Source organism: Erythrolamprus reginae, chromosome 4 (genome assembly GCF_031021105.1).
Source record: "Erythrolamprus reginae isolate rEryReg1 chromosome 4, rEryReg1.hap1, whole genome shotgun sequence".
Taxonomy (NCBI): domain Eukaryota; kingdom Metazoa; phylum Chordata; class Lepidosauria; order Squamata; family Dipsadidae; genus Erythrolamprus; species Erythrolamprus reginae.
In genome coordinates, this window is record NC_091953.1 from 82,113,289 (window position 1) to 82,131,341 (window position 18,053).

The 18,053-nt window shown below is 41.6% G+C and overlaps 1 protein-coding gene across 1 annotated transcript in view; it reads right to left on the reverse strand.

Moving 5' to 3' along the window:
• Window positions 1-17,149, reverse strand: part of NHS (NHS actin remodeling regulator) — a 307,993-nt gene extending 290,844 nt beyond the window's left edge. Inside the window, exon 1 of the mRNA XM_070750742.1 lies at window positions 16,432-17,149. Coding sequence (XP_070606843.1) covers window positions 16,432-16,870 — 439 coding nt within the window. The 5' untranslated portion in view covers window positions 16,871-17,149. The remainder of the gene's footprint in view (window positions 1-16,431) is intronic.
• Between the last annotated feature and the right edge of the window lie 904 nt (window positions 17,150-18,053).

Below are 18,053 nucleotides of genomic sequence, written 5' to 3' on the forward strand. Positions count from 1 at the left end.
CCCCATTGACTTTGCTTGTCAGAAGGTTGCAAAGGCTGATCCCAGGAGACTGCAACCTTCATAAATATGGACCATTTGCCAAGGATCTGAATTTTGATAATTTGACCATGGAGATGCTACAATGGTCGTAAGTGTAAAAAAACTGTCATGTCACTTTTTTCATTGCTGTTGTAACTTTGAATGGTCACTATATGAAGTTGTAAGTTGAGGACAACCTGTATTATAAAGATTACACTGCACTGCTTTGAAATTAGTGAAATTACAGTTGGCTGTCAAAAGTTATCATCAATAGAAGAAGTTCATTCACATAACAAGATTTAATCAGCCAAAGCAAAGTTTAAACATTGGAACATGCAGTAGCATATTAGCAGCCTTCAATTTATTTATTTATTTTTATTTATTTTTTTGTCAAATACGTATTGGTAGTATACAAAGATATAACAGTGTTTATAAACATGATATTGGTACTAATAATAAGGAAACATTAGGACAGGGACAGTAGGTACACGGTGCACTTAAGCACGTCCCTTACTGCAATGGATAGTCTAAGGCTAAAGTTTTGGGGGTTTGGTGATGATACTACAGAGTCAGGAAGTGAGTTCCATGCATTAACTAGTCAGTTGCTAAAGTCATATTTCCTACAATCGAGTTTGGAGCAATTTACTTTGAGTTTGTATCTGTTGTGTGCCCGTGTATTGTTGTGGTTGAAGCTGAAGTAGTCATTGACAGGAAGGACATTGTAGCAGAGGATTTTATGGGCTATGCTTAGGTCGTGTTTAAGGCGACACAGTTCTAAGTTTGCTAAGCCTAGGATTTCGAATCTGGTTGTGAAGGCTATTCTATTGCGTGTGGAGGAGTGGCGGGCTCTTCTCGTGAAGTATTTCTGGATGTTTTCTAACGTATTTATGTCCAAAATGTGGTGTGGGTTCCAGACAGATGAACTATATTCGAGCATTGATCTGGTGAAAGTCTGTATGCTCTGGTTAGTAGTATGATATTACTGGAGAAGAAGCTACGTAGGATTAGATTAACAACTCTTGAAGCCTTTTGGTGATGTTGTTTCAGTGGGCTTTGGAACTTAGGTCGTTTGATATGAGTATTCCAAGGTCTTTTACAGAGTGAGGGTTGTCTGTAAGGTCTTGTTTATTTAGCTTGTATTTTTATATATAAAAAAATTATATGAGATTCAATACACAATTATCTTAAGATTCAGAAAGATCATCAGATTCCTGGTGCTATGTATATTACACTTCACCATTTAAGTTATGCTGGTTGAAAATTGTGGGAAACGTATTTCTAAATTATGCAGAGAAGCCAGGAGTTGGAAGTGGCCAGTCAATTCTATTGCCGCATGATGAAAACGCTTATGTGAAAATTGGCAATATATATATTTAGGAGCCAAACAGCTACCACAAAAAACAAAAGCTTTGCTTTTTCATCCTCCAACTCTAGCCAAATATATTCTGAATTGTTGGAGTTCAGCACCCATATGCTTCTTACTATGATGACTAGGGCTTTAGAACTGGTCTCAGTTCTTCTAGCACAGCAAAATTTATGATGTTGTACTCTTGCCATAAAATTTCTTCCTACACCATAAAGTACTTATCAACCCTAAATATTAGGGCTGCAAACTGGAGGAAAGAAACATAGCTGTTGCATTCATATTCCATAATGTTTTGCTTCTACCTGGGTAAGTCTGCTCACTTTTGCACACTGTATTGGAGTTGCCATTCATCTTTATTTTCTATGGAATGTCATAGGGTCAATTTAGAAAGCAGCAGACTACACAGAAATAAAGATACTGGAGACTAGTACAGTACTTGCTTTTTTCTTTCTTGATGTAAAAATGAATGGAAAGGAAGCTTGACACTGCTGAGATAGACTTGCATCACATTGCATAAACCAGTTTAAATGACAAGTATCCTGCATGCCTGAAGACAGATATTTGACAAAATCACCTAATTCTAAAGACCAAATATTTTTTGAACAAATAATTACTTCCCAGATTATTTGATCAAGTGCTTTATTTTTAATCATTCATTTCCTGAGATATTTGGGGTATTTATATTAAATAGTGTGTAATCCAAGTGGATTCTCTAATTCAGTACATCCCAATACAGTCCAGAGTTATAAAGCATCAAGGATAGAGTACATTGCCTCATGTCACTTTTCATTATAAGGAGGGGGCGGGAGGAAGGCAAAACATTGCTTTTGGTTTTGTCTTGATTACTCATCCACACACAGAGATTGCATCAGACCTTAAGGAAGAAAGGGAGTACTACTTTAAACTATTTGTCCCCAAAATTAAGCATTTAAATCTTCATCTTTCATACATGACTTATCTCTAAAGTATTCGTGCCAGTGAGATATATGAAGGAGAGGGGAGAGGAAAGGAGGAAGAGGAGGCAAGAGATTGTAAGAAACACAAAGAGACACAAATAAAGAGCCTTTAGATTAAAACAATAAATGTTATGCTGTTTAAAATCACAATGTCATAATAACTAAATAAATTATATTCGTTTAGAATAAGCACTTTTTAAAGGACAAAATGATATGTTTTGAATGTAAGTACTTAACAAAATGAGGCTGTGTAACTACATACAGGCACGCCTAGAAAAATGCAATAACAAAATCTAATCCAGGGTGGTCTGGCAGGCTCAAGCTGGCCCAAATATTGCTTCCACTCTTTGGGTGGTCATCTGGAGCTGGATGAATTGCAGGGCCTGGCTTCTCAATGGATCACAAGATCAGCTCCTCTATCTCTAGGTCAAAAGCTGAGTCAGGGATTGGCAGAGACTGTTAAAAATGAATAAATCTGTGCCGATTTGCCCAAATATGGAGTTGTAGCTGGCAGAGATGGAGCAAATATGAAGATGGAGATTGGGGAAGGGGAGGGAGGGAGGAAGGGATCCAGGGGATTCATTAGGGATAAAAAGAGTGATCATCACCAGATGATATCATAAATTGTGAGTTGTCTGTCTGATTTTCTTTCTTTTCCAGAATGCAATGCAAAGGATTTCAAATTATTCATGCTAAAAAAACCCCACAAATCAGCAAAATTATGTAGCGCAAACTTCCACTTTTTAGATTGCACTGTGATGAGTGGTATATGTGTACCTGCCAAAACTTCTAACATTCATTTTATAGCTCTTGCACCACAGACAGTTTTGTTGACTTATTTACATATCTACTTGTAAAAAGCAAAATACAAAATAGGAATTCATAGTCATTATACTTAATCTCTCCATAGCAAGAGGGAACACCATGTAGTCCTAGGGCAAGACATGGACTCAACTCTCCTTTTTGTAGCCCTTGGAACGTCACCTAAACAAGACTCCTCAGCTGGTGGCAGAGAAGCCGCGAGGTGAGGTAGAGGCTGAAGGCAGAAAGGGGAAACCCCATGCCTGCCTCTCATAGCCAGCACGAGAGCTGCAGTGCCCACCAGGGCCCAGGGCCAAAGAGCGCTGGGTTCAGCCCATAATCCTGCACATGCAACATCGAGGAGGCATGTAAGCTAGCACTCAGCAGCTTGAAGGCATAAAATAATACACCTTCCCACAGTCCCCCGTCAGCTCGTTCCCCTTTCTGGGTCAAGAGAGCTCATGCCCATAGGACCAGTGGGGTTGGAAGTTCGATTGCATCCCACAAGAAAGCTTCCACCTCTGGTGGATGGTTGTCTGCGTGTGGGAGGGAGGCTTGAAATGGAGCAGCCAGAAGGGGAGGGGGGAAGAAGGGAAGGAGAAAGTACACAAAGCAGCCGGATCTTATTTTCGGAGAACTACAGTATTTTATGATGGGAAAGAAATAAAAACTGAAGTTTGTGTTCCAAAATAAGCATGTATTTGATTTAAAAAAAAAAAATCAGTGAAAATATTCAGTTCCCTCCAAAACTGTCTCCTACTGGTGTGTTGTGGTCCCATCCTTTGAGCAATTAAAAGTACTGTACCTCAAACAATTGTTCATCCTTACTCCACTGTATAGCTTTTTCGTATATAACTTCAATGCACAATTAGAAGCAAGGTAATATGAAATAACTTGCTTCTAATGCAGTGTTTCCCAACCTTGGCAACTTGAAGATATTTGGACTTCAACTCCCAGAATTCCCCGGCCAGCATTCGCTGGCTGGGGAATTCCGGGAGTTGAAGTCCAAATATCTTCAAGTTGCCAAGGTTTGGAAACACATGTTCTAATGGATATGGGGTGGGTTCCTGCTCCAAATGGATCATATCATGGGTGGGTTCTAACTTATCTCACTGCCATGCCTCATCAGAAAAAAAGCCAAAAAACAAAGGTGGCGACACATGCACAGTGCCAGAAGCTCGGCTTCTGTGCATGCACAGAAAAAAAAAAACCTCCAGAAAAATTCAAAATAATAATTATAATAATAAAAAGATGGCAGCGCCCACACTGACCCGCATTGACAGAACCAATTCTGTGAAATCACCATGACGCCACCAGCAGGTCGCTACCAGTTCGGGCAAACCAGTCTGAACTGATAGGAACCCACCTCTGGATGATATCAGTTCTAAGAAAAAATCTAAGGCATCAGAGTCACTGACTGTCTCTGCATGAAAAACGTTTTAAAAAATAGATTACACCCAGTAATGTTTTGTTCTTTTATCCTATCAGCCAATAAATATCTCTACCTACCTACCTACCTACCCACCTACCTACCTCTATATAGCTATATTTATATCTATATATCTATATTTTATCTATATATCTATATCTATATCTCTAGATAGATAGATAGATAGATAGATAGATAGATAGATAGATAGATAGATAGATAGATAGATAGATAGATATAGAATCAATACCAAAGAACTACCTATCTACTATATCTATCTATCTATCTATCTATCTATCTATCTATCTATCTATCTATCTATCTATCTCTATCTATCTATCTATCTATCTATCTATATATATATATATATATATATATATATATCTTTATCTCTAGATAGATAGATAGATAGATAGATAGATAGATAGATAGATAGATATTGATTATCTATCTATCTATCTATCTATCTATCTATCTATCTATCTATCTCTATCTATCTATCTATCTATCTATCTATATATATATATATATATATATATATATATCTTTATCTCTAGATAGATAGATAGATAGATAGATAGATAGATAGATAGATAGATAGATAGATAATCAATACCCATAGAACTTAACAATTAAAATAAAATAAGAAATAAACTAAGCTTATATATCAGATTGCATAAATACACATGACCCATAAATGTTTATATTATGTTGCAAAATGTCTCTGCATGGTTTTCAATCTAATTTTTGTGCAGCAATTTATTTTTATTGCAGACTGCCACATTTTATAACTGGCAAGCTTCAGCTTTTTAAAGTCGCATGCTGTTCCTGCAAACAAATGAAGTACAGCATTGTTAGAAGATAGGAAATAAACTGGTTTTAAAAAGATTTATTATGCAAGTTTAAAACTCAGTTTGGAATTAATCTGGGTTTTTTTTCCCCTATACAGGGAGCTCAGCAGCCTAGTTTACCTTCATCTTAGTTCCTTGAACCTGCATTCAGGCCTTTAACTCTTGATTTATTGTACAGGTAGTTCTTGGCTTACAAACATTTGTCCAGTGACTGCTTAAAGTTACAATGGCACTGAAAAAAAGGGCATAAATGGTACTCAAAAGTTACAGCCATTATAGCATCCATATAGCCATGTGATCAAAATTCAGATGCTTGGCAACTGGCATGTATTTACAATTATTGCATCTTGGGGTCGTGTGATCACCATTAACAACCTTTCCAGCCAGTTTCCAACAAAGTCAATGTGGAAAGCCGAATTTCCTTAACAACCATGTGATTTACTTAACTTCACTGATTCACTTAACAGAGCCATGGCAAAAAAAAGGTTGTAAAATTGGGTAAGACTTACTTAACTACCGTATCTTGCTTAACAATGGAAATTTTGGTCCCAGTTGTGGCCATAAGTCAAGGACTACCTGTAGGATAGTGGCACAAAGAGTCTAGATACACCTAGTGTTCAGATCAGCTTTACAACACTAACATTTGTAGAAAAATGAGTGAATAGGAAGCAAAGCTGGGCAGAAATACTTGTCACGCAGGTATAATGGGAAGTAATACTATATGTGCAAGATAAAAGGAAAGATGGAATATTCCAACAACTAGAAGCAGAGGCACTACATAATTACATGCTCATTGTTGATACATGCAAGCAGTAGGATCTTAGAAGTATGAATCTAAAGTCTACAAGCATGTATTGCTGATTTTATAATGTTCTTTCTTTGTATTTGTATAACATCAGAGTGCTTTGGGACTAGAGCAAGATAGAAATACTGTAAATAAAGGTGTATGGGATCCAATTACTGGTTTAGACAAGCCTCCAGACTGATTCAACAGATTTTTTAGATTGGGCTAACAGCTCCAAAAACAAAAACTAGTTACAGAATAATAACATCTCTACAGATGTCTACTTGGCATCTATTCTTTCCATTTGATATGCCAAGTAAAACCCCTTTTTAAACTTCTCAAACTACTCTACTCTACTCTACTTTATTACCATTTCCCCTAAAATAATACCTCCCCAATCAGGCTTTTGAGCGCATGGCAAGGACTTATTTCAGGGTTCAAAAAAATATAAGACAGATTTTTATTTTCAGGAAATATTTTGATTGTATTATTCTTTCTCATAATTATGTACTTCTAGTACTTGCTGATTTTTATATTTCTCTCTATAAACAATGTTTTACTGTTGTTTTCAATTTTACTTAATTATCACCTATTAGGATTTTAGTTATATAATTTTTTTAAAAAATTACTAGTTTAATGTTTGTGATAAACCTCACCCTGAGATTCTTTTTTAAAATACTTTTTATCCCACCTTTATTATTTATATAAATAACTTAAGGAGGTGAATATACTTACTATTCCTTCTTCCTCTATTTTCCCTTAACAACAACTCTGTGAGATGAATTGGGCTAAGAGAGAGTGACCGACCCAAAGTCACCCAGTTAGTTTTCATGTTTAAAGTAGGATTAGAATGCAAAATGTCCTGCTTTCTAGCCTGGTGCCTTAATCACTAGACCAGATCTGCAACCTTTAAAAAACTCAAAAAAACCATTTGGACCCATTTCCCATAGAAAACAAAACACCAGGAGCTACAACACCTGGGCGGGCATGGCCAACTCAGCATCACTTGAGTCACATGGCCATCCAATCACGACTATGCAGCCAGTCATTAGGACAGAGAACTGGTTGTTAAATTATTTGCAATGCCTAAATCCATGCTGGCGAACCTATGGCACATGTGCCACAGGTAGCACGCAGAGCCATATTGGGAGGGCATGCGAGAGACTGCCCTATGTCAGCCCTAGTGCGCATGCACACACTGGCCAGCTGGTTTTCAGCCTTGGGAAAGATCATTTTGCCCTCCGGACACTTCAGAGAAACTTCCCTGACACCCCAGAGTGCAAGAAAATTGCCCAACCAACAAACCAGAATTTCAGAAAATGCACTTCTGGTTTGCCCATTGGGCTGTTTTCTGCACTCCGGAGGGTTCAGGGAAGCTTCCTGAAGCCTCATAGTGCAAAAAACAGCCCAATGAACAAACAGGAAGTTCAAAAAAGGCACTTCCGGTTTGCCCATTGGGCTGCTTTTTGCACTCTGGAGGGTTCAGGGGAGCTTCCTGAAGCCCCGAATGCAAAAACCAGCACAACAGGCAAATGGGAAGTGCATTTTCCAAACTTCCGGTTTGCCCATTTGGCTGTTTTTTCACATCCCAGGCTTCACTGAGGCCTGTGCCCATGCGTGGGGAGAGGGCAGCGCAAGGGGGTGCACATGCATGGAGGGAAGGAAGGGGTGTGGGCACATGCATGCATGCTAGCACACCCACACACACCCTTTTGGCATATGAACCAAAAAAGGTTCACCATCACTGGCCAGCTCATTTTCGCCTTTCTGAAAGGACGTTTCGCCCTCCGGATAGTGCCAAAAAATCCCCCACTAATGGACAAACTGTAAGTTTGGAAAACACACTTTCAGTTTGCCCGTTGGGCTGTTTTTTGCACTCTGAAACTTCTGAAGTGCAAAATTTTGTTTTCCGAACTTCTGGTTTGCCTGTTTGCCCATTTTTTTCATGTCCCAGGCTTCAGTTAGGCCTCTGCACATGCCTGGGGGGGAACTGTGTACATGAGCAGGGGCATGGAAAGGGTGTGGGCATATGCATGCATGCTAGCACATCCATACACCTCCTTTTGGCACATGAACCAAAAAAGATTCTCCATCACTGGCCTAAACCCTCCCCTCCCACCCACCTCTTGTCACACTTGGCCTCATCTCGCAGCCACTCACCTCAAAGGCCTCAACACATTATCTGTTAAAATCTTGTTAACCTTTTTCTCTTTCTTTTCTCTCTCTCTATATCTTTCTCTCTTGCTTGTTTTCCTTTCCCCTCTTCCCCCCCCTCTCTCCCTCTTCTTCTCTCTTTCTCTCTCCTTCCTTCTCCATTCTCTCTGCCGCTATGTTTCTGTCTCTCTTACCCTACCGCTCTGTCTTTCCCTCCCTCTCTTTCTTTATTTGTCTCTCTCTTTCTCTCCTTCCCTTGCTCCTCCTTTCTCTCTCTCTCTGTGTCTGTCTCTTCTTTCTCTCTCTTTCCCTCCCTCCCTCCCTGCCTCCCTCCCTGCCCTCTGTGTGTGTGTGTGGATGGAAGGAACTTTTGAACTGTTGCTGGGTAGTGGGAATCTGATGTCTGGAGGCCGATGAGCCTAGGAACAATATGCCAATAATCAGCTGGTTGGCAGAGAACCAAAGACCAGCTGGCTGGTGGAGAGGCAAAGCATCACAACACTGGCAGCTATGCAGAAAAGCAACTGACATCTGGGAGGGGAGAGCATGCTGATGACAATGCCCACGCATTGTGGGTCCGGTTGTAATGAGCTCCAGGAGGAGGGGACCCCATCTCCCCCATTGTGAAGCATACTAAATTTCACTGTGCTGCACAAGGATTAGGCAGGCCATGGAGGCAGCAACAACAAATGTACTGAGATGAAGGCAGAATGCTATTTTGTGCAAAGGCAAGTGCAGGGGTGCTTTGTTCCTGCACTAAGGCTCCAGCCATCGCCACTGCTGTGACAGGTGATAGTTCTTTCATCCCTCTGCTGAGACAGGGTGACAGGGAGCCACAGCAGAGGGATAAACGAGTCACATGCGGCTCTGGAGCCACAAGTTGCTGACACCCGCAGTTGACCATGTTGGCTCTTTGGCTATAGGTGAGCTGTAAGTTGACTAAATTATTATTAAAATTATAAATAAAAATAATTTTGAGCACAACTTTAGGAAGAGAAAAGACAAGTACTGGTTCTGTGGGCATGGCTTGGTGGGCATGGTATGGGGGAGGATACTGCAAACTCTCCATTCCCACCCCACTCCAGGTGAAGGACACTGCAAAATCTCCATTCACACTCTACTCTAGGACCAGCCAGAGCTGATATTTGCCAGTTCTCCAAACAACTCAAAAATTCCATTACTGGTTCTTCAGAAGCTGCTGGATTTCACCCCTGGTCAATACCATTCTACTATATAACTCATCACTGACTAGGGAACACAATATGTTAAACAATAAAGCACTTTTGACAAATCACAATATGATGTTCATTCAATATAATAAAAAACCTAAATAAAACAGACTTTGTTTTAGATCATGCATGTGCTATATTATATTCTCTATCAACCTAATCTAACTCAGGAGATTTTTATTTTGGGATAGAAGGAGACCCATTCAGGAAGCAAGGTAAATAGTTCCTACATGATGTTGAGTATTCTTCAAACTAGGCCAATGTATAAAAGTATTGTTTACCTAGGTTATAATTTACTGATTGTCATTGAGAACTCTCTATACAAACGAAATAATCTATCCAAAGTGAAATACATATTTTATCTTATTTAAGTTATACTCTTTGATCTGATTTGATCAGAATTATTTTATTTGCATTAGCATGCTCCCCTCCTAATACCATCCTGATAGATTAGGCAGAAAACATCAATAGAGAGAAGTACTGAACAGGTGTTTCTTCCATTTGGTGAAAAATAATTTAGGCTACATGGAGCTAGATTATCCATTCCTAGAAACAAATCGTGAACAACATGAAATATGCAGGCTTAAAACCTAAGTTACAACATTATCAGAATATACTAACCCTGCTCTACTTAGTATCCTGCAAATGTATTGTGAGAAGTAAACTTAATCCATCTTGGAATGACATTCAGAGAACGGTTTAGCTAGATCCTGAGGGCGATCAGTGCTTTTGCTTCCATTTATGGGATTGTATTCTTCAACTTTTCATTAAGTGAAGTCCACAAAGGTCCTTTATCTTATCCAAACTACTGTTATGTCAAGCCAATTTGAATATATTTCTGTAAACCATGGGGAAAATGAAAAAGTAAATGCTGATCTATTAAGAAGAACATAAAGCAGATTCAATGTAACATCAACTTTTCTTGCAGATTTGGAAGTAAACATATTTTAGAAGAAACAATCTTTATATAGAAATAAACACATAAACAATTCCTTCTTGCATCAGAAATGTAATATAGAGTGCCTTAGAGAAGACGGGGTTGACCTACATCTGTATCTGAGACAAGGACAAGAAGTAATAGGTGTAAAATCATTAAAGATCCAACCTAGAACTAAGGAGAAATTTCCGGATAGTGAGAAAATTAATCAGTGAAATAGCTTACTTTAAGAAATTGTGGATGCTCCATCACTAGAGATTTTCAGAAAGAGATTGGACAACCATTTGTCTGGAATGGTATAAAGTCTCATGCTTGAGCATGGAACATTCCTTCCAGCCTTGTTATTCTATATACTGTGTAAAATATTTTAGTATTAATTTGACATATTTGAATCAATAAAATCCCTCTCACAGTTATTACTGTTGAGAAATGTACCACATATACCGTACCTGTGTGTTTTGTTTTTCTTGCCTAAAACCTTACTTTTTTCACCATTGAATTTCATTTTGTTAGATAGTGCTCATTGCTCAAGTTTGTGAAGATCCTTCTGCATTTTGCACCTATCTTCTGGAGTGTTGGCTTTTCCTGCCAGTTTGGTGTCATCTGCAAATTTGATAAATTCCCCAATCCCCATCTATCCCCTCATCCAAGTCACTGATGAAGATGTTGAAGAGTACTGGGCCTAAAACAGAGCTTTGGGGTACTCCACTGCATACATCCCTCCATGTAGATATAGTTCCATTGATCACTACACTTTGAATGTGGTTAGTTAGCCAGTTTTGAATCCATCTGGTGGTGTTGCTATCCATCCCACATTCTTCTACTTTATTTAGGTTATGGTCTACTTTGTCAAAACGCTTACTAAATAGATACTCATACAACTTTATCAAAAAAATATCTGACCACATAATCAACAACCAATACACATTGTGAAAAAGATAACACTGCCATACATGGAAAAAAAGATCCAGTAGAAAAAAACAGGAGTAATCTAAAAGGTACACTATAAGGACTACAACAGCCACTATTTGGAGCATAAAGTCAGAAGACTAACAAAGAGCATCTATGGGATAGCAATCAAAAGACACAATGAAAATTCATGAATTTCACATGGAAGACTTCGATATAGTTTCAACTGGGAAACTAAACATCCTAGACCAAGTTAAATCCAAAAATGCTAGCCAATTCTTGGAAGGTTTGCACTCAGACACATCAGCCATTAATAGGTGCATAGAGATAAACGTTTACATTAAAAAAACAATGAAAAGCTAAAAAAAAAAAAAAAAGACCAGAAGATTTCCTATCAGCAATCAATACTCAAGTATTGTTAACAAATTAGCAGTATAAAACAGGATAATCAAAGAACTACCAAGGAGAAAACCACACACCCCAGTAATATTGATAAAGTAAGTCAGCAAATATAAACAGAGAACAAACCCTGCTCCCTTCAACTGAAGTTGTTACCTAGTCAGGTAATGAAATGTCTGTAAGCAAACAACCAAGTTCAGACTCCAAAAATTTAATTTGGATTCTAACATTAAGCGGTAGGTTGAATTCAATGGCTCTTTCCAACTCTTGATTCTGTGCCATGTAAATTCATTGTCATGTTGTTTCTCTTGTGCCGGGATGGAGTTAATTATTTCCAATTAAATGTAAGTATATTTTCAGAATGAGGGGGAAGCCCAGATATAGCACTTCTCAGCTTCACAAGCATCCTTGCTGTGCTGCAATTAGGGATGTCACAGCACCAATTGTCTTCACAACTACAAGACAATCTAATGGCTTAATAAACAACACTTTTCCCCCCTACAAAATGAGTGTCTACACATGCTAAATTTGCAGCATTAATTAAAAACATTATTTCTCAGTGGTTTTGGGGAATATAAGAGCACATTATGCTGCAGCAAGTTCAGCAGAAAATGTGTGTTTATGGAAGTTTGAAGCAGGTCTAGGTAGAGGTTATTTTTTTTCATTTTGTGCTCACCAGATATTTTAGATTACAACTAGTACTTAGAACTATGCAAGTTGAAACCAATGGTATCAAGGGCTCAAGTCTGAAGAACATTTTTTTGGCTTCCAGACAGTGATCCTAGTACCTATTATATCAAAAAGCATCTTGGTTCTATAATCATGGGATCTTTTTTTCCCTAGCAGATTATTTTCTCCTTAAAAAACAACAACAAACCACTGAAAATATTGTCACATATTGAAGCTAACTTGCTGACATTACACAGGGAAGAAGCATCATTGTGTTAGAAAAACAGCATCTGAAATTATTACAGTCTTGGAAGGATCATGTATTTATGACAGTTGCATGTCTTGCGGTCATGTGATTACCCTTCCAATAAGCAAAGTCAATGGGGGAAGACAGATTCACTTAATGACTTTATGATTCACTTAACAAATGCAATGATTCACTTAACAGCTAAAATGGGGCACAATTCACTTGACAGCTGTCTTGCTTAGCAACAGAAATTTTGGGCTCACTTGTGGTCATAAGTCAAGGACTACCTGTATCTTTTTGCATGTTATCTAAGCCAGTGTTTCCCAACCTTGGCAACTTGAAGATATCTGGACTTCAACTCCCAGAATTCCCCAGTCAGCATTTGCTGGCTGGGGAATTCTGGGAGTTGAAGTCCAAATATCTTCAAGTTGCCACGGTTGGAAAACACTGATCTAAGTATTCAGAGCTTGGGGGTCAAATTTATCACTCAAAAAAATAGGTGACATAACCTAAGAGTAATGAGAAGATCCTTCTACACATCCAAGAAAGACAGGATCTTCAAAGTGGGCATTTCCTGCAGATCTTAACTTCCAGGCCCTTATTAGATTTCTATTCCACCTTTCTCCTCCAATCCTTTTTTAACACAGTGCTAATCATTTGAACTGAGAATAAGACATGTACAAAATTACCCTGAGAAATGTTGTATTTGAAGTTGGACTTGAGCCAAGGCCTTCCTGATATAGGCCTTCACCACAACATCACACTTCACCACACATATTTAAATATAAACTTTCCATATTTCCATATTTAAATATAAACTTTCTTTGAGAAACTGCTGTCAAATTCTTCTTGATATTGGGTTTAATGTGTCTATTTCCCACATTTTCTCCATGGTGGACCTCAACAGCTGACATGCTACTTATAAAATGTTTGCTGTTGTAAGCTTTATAATAAAATAAACAAATAAGAGACAACCCATGTTGGATTTCCAATCAACCACTCATCCAGATGCTAAATAGCCTAAAACCATTTACCAAGTTCACTGCATCTCATCTTCAGAATATACCTTTTGAACTGCATAAAATCAAATTACCAAAAAGATAAGTATAACTTTAGTATACAAATCTAGATATTTGCATAAACAGCCACATGCCAGATAAGACAAAATCACCTTTTATAAGATGGGCAACTATGGATAAATTGATTGATTGATTGATTGATTGATTGATTGGATTTAAATGTGGGGAATAAATAAAACAATGTTTTCCAGGACAGAGAGACAGTATCTCTAGAAACTGTAGAAATGAATCAAACCTGCTTCTCAGAAAGGACAAGAACTAACTATCCTGAGAAGAAAATCTTCTATTATTGAATCACAGCTCCTTCCATAACAAACAGGTATAGACAAGGTAGATACTTTCAGCAGAGAATATTTAATACCTGTGCTATGTATTTACTGAACTCAAAGCACCAAGTTCTTTGAAAGGAGACAAAGAAAGAAAGAAATTAAACAGGCAGAGACTCATAATGGCTTGTTATACCTAAGTACTGTCAAACACTCAGCTGGGGAATACCATAACATCCATAGATCCAACATCCTGTTTGTAATGCTTCTTTAATCTTAAATTCAACCAAAGAGCTTGGGGTTCTAATCTAGTTTTTCCCATTTTTTAAATATGCTAGACTGTAAGTCCAGTTGGCTAAAACTACTGACAGATGCTGTTTGAAGAAACTTCATAAAAACTAATCCAATCTCAGTGTTTACTCGCTTACAGTAAATAGTAGTCCCTTACTCCAAATCAGTGAATGATCCATTTTCAGGAATTCTCGCCAATAGAAAAGCAGACTCCAGAATGCTGAGCTAAGGCTTAACCTAGATATTTTTTCACCACATCCCCGAGAGCGCGATTCATAGATTCTAGCCATCCAGTCCTGCCTAGCCATCTGACATTTTTTTTCAACCAAAGCTAAAATTTATTCGTTTGCTTGTTTACAGACTGTTTTTGGATACTGTATACCCTTCAGATTATAACCCAATTTATTAAAGCAGAGCAGATGGACTCGATAAGAGGCGGAGGACCGTTTGCAATGCCTCTTACAGTGGCCACCGACAAGGGCGGGGGAAACTCAGCGTCCTCCAGAGACTGGGCGTGCTGGCTTTGCTTTGGGAAACCCAGTAATTTGCAAGCACTGGCTAGGAAACCCTGCGCCAAAATGTTTTTTCCTGCGCCCTCCGTTCCGATGTTTCACTATCACCAGCTAGCAACACCGCCACCCCCTTTTCTCTCGCGAAGCGGCAGACGCGGAGGCTCGTCTGTTATCACTGCAGAATGGTCACCTTGTCGGTTCGGGAGAGGGAGGAGGGAGCGGACCCCCATCTTGCGCCGCACGCCTCCCTCCCTCCTCCCTCTCACGCATGCACCATGCGGGCCTCCCCTCGGCTCACTCCCGGGCTCGTCCGCGGAAAAATGGGTCAGGCCGATGGCTGCAAAGTCTAGGGGGGCGGAATGCAGGTTGATCGCCCTGCCCCGCCCCGTTCCTTTCCCTGCAGTTATAGCCGGGGACTCCTCTGTCTCTCCTCTCCCCACCCCCGCGCTTCACCTTCTTCCGCATGAGATCAGCCACTGATCCCCTCCCAGCACGTTAGGCGTCTCCCGCGCATCGCCGCGCCGTTTCCCACCGGGTGGGATGGAGGGGTGGGTGGCACTGGCTCCCCTTCTGATCTAGTCGGCGGAACGGCTCTCCTCTGCTGGAGAATGCGGAGCCGAGGCAGGTGGGAGGAAGGGGCCGGGGGATGCCCGCAAGGGGGATGAATCGTGGCTCTTCTCCATGCCACCCACCGAGTTTTCTCCGGCGATCGCTCGGAAAATCAAAACAACCCTTAAAGCCCCCTCCCCCCACTCCTTTTTTTTAACCACAGAAATGGCTCGTTCGTATCAAAGGCGCACCACACACACACCATCAACTTTCCGCACACTTCACCGCGCCCTCGGAATCTCCCGCTTCCTTTACACACCCCGCCCCCGCCGCCCCCCCCGCTTCACGTCAGCGAATCTGTCCCATCTGCACTTCCCGCAGAGGGGAAAACTTTCGTCTGCCGAAGCTGCCTCCTTTTCCAACAGAAAGAAGAGGTGTGTCTGTGTGTGTGTGTGTGTCTCTGTGAGCGTGTGTGTGTGTGTGTGTGTGTGTGTGTGTGTGTGAGAGAGAGAGAGAGAGAGAGAGAGAGAGAGAGTGAGCGTGTGTTTATGTGTACATGTCTCTGTGTGTGTGTGTGTGTGTGTGTATGTATGTATGTTTGTGTAAAATATCGGGAAGAAGCCGCGTTCAGGGATTCAGGGCCACACCTCCTCGAGATGCCCAAGCAAGCAGCACCATTTTTTACCATCCGCGCCCCCTTTTCCTCCCTCGCTTGGCACCACCGGCATCTCACCCACCCGAGCAAATCCCGCTTCCACTCCCCACTCGGAAAAAGCCAAGGGAGGAAAAAGAGGGAGAGAGAGAGAGCCAAGAGCCATCCACAGATCGCCTCCCAGATGCGCCCGATCCCCCTTAAAAGAGCCAGACGCATAAAAGAAGAAAAGAAAAAGAGCGGAGGTGAAGGCGACCCAGACGCCGAGGTCGCCTCAAGGGGAAGGAAGGGAGACGAAGGAAGGAAGGGAGGGAGAGGCGGTTTTCCACTTACGCACTGCCTCCTGCTTGGGATCCAAACTGTGTAAAATGGTTTGGACGCCGCCGATCCGGCTGTGCAGCGCCTGGACCCGGCGGTGAGTGAGCTGGATCTCGCCCTCGATCTCTTGGAAGAGGGTGCAGGCGTGCTTGGCCACGTCCGAGAGCTGCCGGAGGATCCGCGAGAGAGCCACATTGCTGACCGAGCACAGGTCCAGAAGCACCAGCGCGGCGGCCGCCGCCGCCTCCTCCCGGTTCTCCTTCCCCTCGGCGGGCAGCGCGGCGGCCAGCCCAGCCGGAACCTCTTCCTCCGCCTCGTCCATCGCCTCCCCGGGCTCTTCTGGGGAGCTCGATGGCTGAGGGGGCTCGGAGCCGGAGTTGTCGTCCAGCACCGAGGCGATGTGCTGCCGTCGGCACAACCTCTGGGGCTTCACGATCCGCTTAGCGAAGGGCATGGTCGAAGCCTCCGAGTGGACGTCGCCGCTTCCCGGCCCGCTCCTTCCTTCCCAGCCCAACCGGCCGTCCGTCCAAGCCGCGAGCCTCCGCTGTCTTTGCGACCCCGGCTGCGGGATCGGGGGGCTGCCGCTTCCACCGCCTCTCCCGAGCCCTTCACTCGCTCACAGCCGGCATCGGCAGACGCGCTCTTCCCCCATGGCGACCGCCTTCGCCGCTTGGATCCTTTCGAAAAGCGACCGCTGCGCCGCGTCCCCGGCCACCTTCACCACTCGCTTTTATCGGTGGCTTCCCTAATCGCCCCCTCACCCCCACCACCCCCTTCTTTCCCCCGCTCTCTGCAAGCTTCCTCCTTCTGTCTCTCGTCTCTCGCTCCCCGACACGGCTCCAGCTTTCAACGCGAGAGAGCGGGATGGATTTTGAAAAGATGGCTTGAAAACCCGGAGCAAGGAATTCGCCCAAAGCTTTTGTGAGGAGGAGCAGGCAGGCAGGCAGGCAGGCAGGCAGGCAGGGAGAGACACCCGCGCTCGGCGGAGGGGAAAAGAGAGAGAGAAAGCGAGAGGTATTCCCCCTCGTGACCGCATGGGGTCACTGCAGATCCCGAGCAGCCGCCGTGTGCCAATGCGCCACCAATGAGCAACAGGAAGAAAACGGGTGGGAGGTAGAGGAGGGAAGCCTGTAAAAGTTTGACAGCTAAGGCATAGTGATACAATGTGAAATGGCGTACAAAAACAGATAAACACATACAACGTAATAAACAATTTGTAAAGATAAACATAAACTGATACATATAGAAATGTAAATATATAGAAATATAGAAGATTGAGGGCAGAAAAAGACCTCATAGTTCCTCTAGTCTGCCCTTATACTATTTCCTGTATTTTATCTCAAGATGGATAAATGTTTATCCCAGGCATGTTTAAATTCAGTTACTGTGGGTTTACCAACCACGTCTGCTGGAAGTTTGTTCCAAGCATCTATTACTCTTTCAGTAAAATAATATTTTCTCACATTGCTTCGGATTTTCCCCCCAACTAACCTCAGATTGTGCCCTCCTTGTTCTTGTGTTTACTTTCCTATTAAAAACACTTCCCTTCTGAACTTTATTTAACCCTTTAACATATTTAAATGTTTCGATCATGTCTCCCCTTTGCCTTCTGTCCTCCAGACTATAGTATAGTATAG